The following is a 7,241-nucleotide window of genomic DNA, read 5'->3' as shown; positions in this document are numbered from 1 at the left end:
AAATTTTCAAATTAAAAATTTTTTCGAACTAAATTAAAAATCAAATTTTGGACACTAAAAAAATTCTTTAATTATTTTTCGAACAAAATCATGTAAACCAAATCTTGAATATATTTTTCACCTTAAATTTTCAAGATTACCATGATTTGAAAACAAGTGTTCAGGGTTTCAAGAAATAATAAAACATATTTTTTTTCAACTTGTTGTATTTTAACGAAAAGTATGTGCTCTTCCTATACATGTTTATTAACATAATAAATACAGGATCTAGTTTAATGAATATGTTGGACGCGTCATCATCTTCGAATCTTGTAGCCGTATCCTGGAAAGAAAAAGAAGAAACGATGGATTAATTTAAGAATTTCTTTTTTTCTGAAACAATAAAAATGAGTCAATATTGATAAGAGAGAAATAAAACTTACTCGTAAATGATGGATCTGTTTAGGTTCATCTTCCTCCTCGGGTACAGGATCACTGCATTTTTTTTTTCACCGATGGATGTTTACGAACTTTTTCTGGGTACTGCATTTTTCTTGGTGTTGCAGCTTTATGGTCAAGGTTCCTCCTTGGATACGAGATGACTGCATTTCTTCCACTGATGGTGTTGGTGGTGATTTATGAACTCTTGTGGGTACTTCATTTTCTTCTTGGTGTTGCTGCTTTGTGGTTAAGGAGTGGAAAAAAAGGAAAAGGAAAAAAGAAATGGCGGCCTTATTGGGTATTTACAGTTTTTTCTTCTTCATCTTCTTTTTCCAGTTCCATCTTCTGTTTTTTAACGTACCCGTACGGAACCGTATCATAAGAATTGATTTCTTTAAATCGACGTTTTGTGTACTGGATACTGTACATTTTTTCTTCCTTTCGTGTGACGATGGTATGGTCTTTGGTCCTGCATATCTTATGGGGGATAGTGATGGTGACTTGTCCACGGCATTGATTTGTAATCATTTCTTTTAGCGTATTGAAATTTAATTGTTGTCCTGCATTGTAATTTAATGTAAATCCTCTAATTTTGCATATGTAACTGGTGACGTTGGTATCCGGATTGTATATTTCTAGGCTGTAATTTTTTGGTCCTCCACTGACAAATGTTTTGATGTATGCTCGTGGTCCGTAAGACTCCATCTCATTCGATAAGCATCCCAAGTACGTTGAAGGTTCAATGGTTGGCTCCCCGGGCTTCTCCGTAAATATTACAGAATCCGTGTCGAAATATAAAACACGTTCCTGCAACATTTCCAGGTACTTGTACAGTTCCAGACGTGCCTGACATGTTGTAAATGCACCTAACACGACATTGGTGTTTCGGTTTTGAACAGGCACATGTTCATTGTACTCCCAGAACGCATACAACATCGTATCATTGATGGGTACAATTTGATGGAGTTTAATGTCGGGGGAAGTGAGTTTTTCATAAAATTCTTCCGGCCGATCAATAATTGTGGTCTGGCTAAAGTTTGATCTTTGGCAAAGCTTTCCCCATAATGAGTTCAAACAGAGCTTAGATAAACTTCTTCGTGCAGGATTATTTTCAATTTTGGACCGATCCAATGCAATACCTTCACGCTCCAGGACGGTTTGTATGAATTTTGATTTGTCTTCTTCGGTCACACAGGAACTAGGCCAGCCAGACGCTTCCATTTTCGATTTCAAAAACGTATTGATATATTCCGTGAACAAGCCACCTGTTTTCGTGATGGGATCATATTGTTCAATGTCATAATCCCAAATTTCAAAAATTTCCACTGGTTGATATCCTAATTCTACTGCTTTCTGGATTTCATATGATACCCATGTTCCAGTGAGGCACCGCTCCTGATCGTTGTGCGTACACGTTGCTGTAGGGTCTGGGTTCATTTCTTCGGCACACGCAGCACACAGTGGAAAGAGTAGTTTCTTGTTACATCGGTAAGGCAGGAGACCATGATAAAGATGGCGACTTGGTAATATCGTCATTTTGATTAGACCATTGACTTTATTTATTGGTGGTATATTTTCATCACCCTGTAGATAAATTCGTGGATGGCCTACAGGGTATTTAGCACACTTATTTACATAAGGATAAAGCGAGACAATATCGTAATATTTTATTACTTCCCCCGCTTTTTCATCGACTTGGTGGTACAATTTCACGCAATTGGTCCTTCCTCCAAAAAAGCTATCTCTTGGATTTAATGGTCTGCGGTTCATGTACGGGTGATTCTTCAGATACGTCGCCATTGCAGGATTTTGTTTTAAGAACTGATTAAATTCGCACTCCCACATTTCATGTACAATGTAGCCCAATTCACGCAGTCTTGCATTTTTGCGTTGCGTTCGTTCATAACGGAATTCCATGGTGTCTTCTGGATTGCTGTAGATGGGCTGATTACGGCCTGTAGTAAAACATACTTTACACCCGTGGTAAAAACAGCCGGCATGCTCGTAGACGTGCTCCTCTAACGTCTCAGGATCTTGGTAGTAACCATCAACATGGAATCCCGCAATAAACACTTCTTTTTGTCGGGCCGCATGTAAGATTTGTTTTTCTTCGGTTTTTTCAATGTAGGCCAGCCATTGCATTGCAGCGATCGATTGGGTACTTCTCCATCGATAGCCATGTGCCGGTAGAATTCCTATGGTGTTGGGTTTAAGGAAATTCCGGCGGAATACTAAATTGGAAGCACTGGCAATCGTGATCGTCTCCAAGAAGGGATTCACTTTGGTTTCTGTTTCAAATGACGTCATAAACGAAACGCATGCTTGTCGCAGTACATTGACATCTTGAATACAATACTTGAGAATTTCTTTCTGAAAATCAAACGTGTCATTACGATGATCGTTGTACCACTGCATGAACTTGTTTCTGTCTTCGACGGCCATTTCATCTGCACCATAATACTTTGTTTCTGGAAGTGGTCCAATATACGATTGATTCTCCTTGGTGTTGAAGAAATGCGGGAAGTAGCCTTTGGTTGCGGGTAAATTGAACGCTTTTGACAATTTACTTAATGCCATAGGTAGGAAGTTCAACGAGTCAATGAACGTCAGATTATTCAAGGTTAAACTCAGTATCTTGGTCCCATTTAATATGACGTCAGGTCTCCATTGGCATTGTTCTACCATGGTCTTTAGGATAAAATGTCCATCGTATCCCTTAGAGTTATGAGCGACACAGAAAATCCTATTTATATTGGGACGACGTTCCCGCAAGTACTGGAGAAAATCATAAACTGGATCCTCTCCTTGGAAAATATGTTGGCGCTGACCACACGTACTGCAAGACTGCTGGATATTATTGTTTTCAACACATGCATAACATACTTGTTGTGCAACCAATAAATTTGGAATGTGTACATACGTATTATCGCCAATATTCGTGTCCTGCATAGATTCTATATCATAGAATATCAACAAGGCTTTCTTTGCGTGCATGAGTGAAGGAACACCAGGTTTCAAGCATTGTCGATCAGGAAGCATAAAACATTGATGGGATCCTGGAACAATCTTCTTACAAACATTGCAAAAGATCTCATTGCAATCATGAATGCGTTCTCCACTTCGTACAAAGGAATATACTCTGTAACATCTAGTACATTGCTTCACCATTTTGCATACAGGTTCCCCTTGATGATATGGAGCATTACGATGATTGTTAAAACATTCTTCGCCGTAAAATTGACGATTGCAGTCGTTGCATAATATCGGTGTTTGAGTCTTGTCGCATAGAGGTCTCTGTAAACATTTGGAGCATGTTACAGGACAATTTTTCACATGTTCATTACGTTTACTATACTTTTTATGGCACGCCTCACAGTAGAACTTGGTTGCAAAACAAGCAGTTAAGGATTGGATGATGTCAAAATGACCAGCCAAACAAATCAAATTTATGGGAGTGCGATTTTCGTCGTTGGGCCCCTCGTACATGATATCACGGCCTGTGAAACTGGTATACACAGTAATTTTATATTCTTTAAGGTATGCCTGGAATTGTCGTATTTCATTTACACTGGCACCATGATCCAAATTGACTCTTGCATTTGCACATAGCGCATCGACTTCTTGATCCACAACATATTTCGATTGACGCTTATACTGCTTATAACGTTGCACATCTACATTCTTGTATGCCTTCAGACCAATAGCAATAACAATGGCGTACGCCAGGCACCTTGAGTCTTGATTTTGTACACGTACAATCCCTCGTTTGCAACGTAACAATTCTTCATTTTGAAGTACTCCTTGCCGCAAACCACCACCATAGCCACGTGGAATATCGACACGATGAAAATGCACGGTGAATGGCTCGTGCAGGAGAAATGCATTGTTACTTTGTAACACTCTTTCAAAGGAGGCCCACATCGTTTCCAGTGTCAAGTTTCGGGCTTGGCGAAAACTCACCCAAAATGGTTTATTCGTGTTGCGTGGCGATATTACAGATAAACCAACCATCGCCTCATCGTCGACATTGGCTAACAAATGGTCCAGCATTGCTTGGAAACTGTTATGTACATACTGTATGATATCGGTTCCTACGGGCGGTGCGTTGAATTGAACTTCGAGCATTCTGCCCTCGATGTTAAATCGTCTATAATGACGAGTGATTTCATTGCGAACAGTAAAACCCGATTCGGCCATGGTTAATGAAAGGAGAAAACAAACAAACAGGTACAATTACGGTAAAACAAATATGTAATGGGAAAAAGGAATTGAGCAGCGTGAATTTACTACAAAAGAAAAGAAGAAAGAAAAATCTTAATCACCTGATAAACAGGAAATCATAACGTTTATGATAAATTCTTAACTAAACAATTCATGTAAAGGTCCTGAGTTTGATTCCTGGCGGTGACGTTCAGAATCTCATTATGAAAGCATATGTACTAGAAATCAAAGTTTTTTTAAAAAATAATTATGTTACTGAAATGCGTGTTTTATTGCTGTCAAACTCGAGAGCACTACATCGGCATTTAACTGACCTACCATTCTATAGTGATAAAAAGAATGCATGAAATGAATGAATGTTTCATCAGTGCTGAGATGTGACAAAGCACGCGTCAGCATTTTTTTTTTTCACTCACAACGACCTTTAAATGATGCGTTTGCAAGTTGAAGAGATTCATCGAGCATTAACGATACACATACGTAATTGTCGAAACAAAATCTGTATAGCGTATTTTTTTTATTATTATTGTGACTAAGCGGTTAGCGTACATGGTTCGGACGTGGAAGGTCCTGGTTCAAGCCTCGGTGGGTTTGCTTTCCACGTCAGGGGCATGTCAAGCCTTTTCTGTAATTTAATATTCTCACGCGTTATCATACATTCTTTTCAAAACTAAGCTAAATGGTTGACGTACACCTCATAATACATAAACGTACATAAATCGTCTATAATGTCGAGTGATTTCATTGCGAACAGTAAAACCCGATTGGACCATGATTAAAAAATGAAAACAACAAACAGGTACGGTAAAACAAATATGTAATGGGAAAAAAGGAATTGAGCAGTGTGAATTTGAGTTGATTTTTTTGATTTTTAGTTTAGCGTTCCTTTCAGCAGCGAGGCTATATGAGACGTGGACCTACTGATTAACGTGGAATCCGAACCACATGAGCTCCCGCCGGGAATCGAACCCTGGTCTCCCACGCCAAAGGCGCGTATGCTAACCGCTTAGCCCAGGAAATCATAACATTCATGATAAATTCTTAACTAAGCAATTCATGTAAAGGTCCTGAGTTTGATTCCCCTGGCGGTGACGTTCAGAATCTCATTATGAAAGCACATGTACTAGAAATCAAAGTTTTTTTAAAAATAATTATGTTACTGAAATGTGTGTTTTATTGCTGTAGCATGTAACTGACCTACCATTCTATAGTGATAAAAAAGAATGCATGAATGAATGAATGTTTCAACAGTACTGAGATGTGATAAAGTACGCGTAAGCATTTTTTCTACTCACAACGACCTTTAAATGATGCGTTTGCAAGTTGAAGAGATTCACCAACCGTTAACGTAACACATACGTAATTGTCAAAACAAAATCTGTATAGCGTAAATCTTTTTAACCACATATTCATGCACTCGTGGCTAAGTGGTTAGCGTACATGCTTCTAACGTGGAAGGTCCTGGTTCAATCCTCGGTGGGTTTGCTTTCCCACATCGGATCGCTGTCAAGTCTTTTCTGAAATTTAATATTCTCATGCGTTATCATACATTCTTTTCAAAACTAAGCTAAATGGTTGACGTACACGCCTCTGGCCTTGGTTCAATCCCGGGGCGGTTGCTCGAATATCACGTTAAGCTGAAGGGGTCGCTAATGCTTTTAAAGGGAATCGAACCATATTATTCTCAGACATAGTTTCTAAAATTTTCTAATGCATTCTTTTCAAAACTAAGCGCACACATTTTTCTGGCCATGGTTCAATTCCCGACGGGAGTTCACATTCAACATTAAGCTGAAGGGACGCTAAACCATATCATTTATCGTGCTTACTTTTAATGTGTGGAGGTTCCTGATTCGTACTCCCACTTTCCCATTCCACTAATTTCTTCATAGTCTAAATATTTCGTACTAAAAGTAAAACAGTGTATTCGTGATCCGCCCACAAATGATTTTCGAATCTTGGGTGACAAATAAAATCTCACTGAACTTACCTCAATTCAATGAATAAAAAGTCGGTGCAATGAAGCTTAAATGAAAACACTTTTAAAAGGAGATCTTCTTCACTCGCTAGTTGAGAGCGATGTAGGATTTGAAAAATGAAATTTAGATTTTTATTTAGGTCGCTGCGAAAACGATGTCACCGTCAGCCAATCAGAAACGAGGAAATTTATAAAATGACATCACAACGAACCAATCAAAACGCTCGCTGCTTTTGTCATGAATCACGAACCAAAACGATGTGTAACAATCGATCGTGACGTCATTCACGTTTCTCAATAGTTACAACATCTAGTATCGCAATTTCGATGCCAATTCCCTTCTGCCAGGATCATGTCACTACATGTCGTAACTGTGACGACATTTCATTTTCCTCATATTCCATACGAGAATGTCAATGTTTGCTTTTTTTCCATGAATCATGCTGACACGTTCGTAGTAAAACAAAAAGTAATGCGATCCGCTGACGTTTGCATTTTTTCAATCATATGTGCTTCTATGTCGTCACACAAAGAAGTCTATCAGCATTTTATTTTAATCCACGAACGGAAGCGTTACACTGTCAGATTTATTTTCTTAAAGTATAAGTGTATCCTTTTCAAG

At 38.6% G+C, this 7,241-nt stretch overlaps 1 protein-coding gene across 3 annotated transcripts; it reads right to left on the bottom strand.

Annotated features, from left to right (window-relative positions):
* Positions 1–202: 202 nt before the first annotated feature.
* Positions 203–7,002, bottom strand: LOC145664396 (uncharacterized). 3 transcript variants are annotated; one of them, XR_014127430.1, is made up of 3 exons: positions 6,632–7,002; positions 423–4,706; positions 203–322 (listed from the first exon to the last, which is right to left on the bottom strand). XR_014127430.1 is itself a non-coding variant. In XM_081731064.1 (2 exons), exon 2 carries the CDS (start codon positions 4,615–4,617, stop codon positions 712–714), a length of 3,906 nt encoding a protein of 1,301 aa, XP_081587190.1. In that variant the 5' UTR covers positions 4,618–4,706; positions 6,632–7,002; the 3' UTR covers positions 229–711. The 3 variants fall into 3 exon arrangements, 1 of the variants encoding a protein (XP_081587190.1); XR_014127431.1 differs by lacking the exon at positions 6,632–7,002 and having other exon boundaries at positions 423–6,127; XM_081731064.1 differs by having other exon boundaries at positions 229–4,706.
* Between the last annotated feature and the right edge of the window lie 239 nt (positions 7,003–7,241).

Source organism: Thermobia domestica, chromosome 11 (assembly GCF_964235325.1).
Source record: "Thermobia domestica chromosome 11, izTheDome1.hap1.1, whole genome shotgun sequence".
Lineage (NCBI taxonomy): Eukaryota > Metazoa > Arthropoda > Insecta > Zygentoma > Lepismatidae > Thermobia > Thermobia domestica.
This window is presented reverse-complemented; position numbering and strand designations above follow the sequence as displayed.

Bases quoted from the DNA above. Each gene is read 5' to 3' on its own strand.
- LOC145664396 (XM_081731064.1), bottom strand. From the start codon at position 4,617: ATGGCCGAATCGGGTTTTACTGTTCGCAATGAAATCACTCGTCATTAT.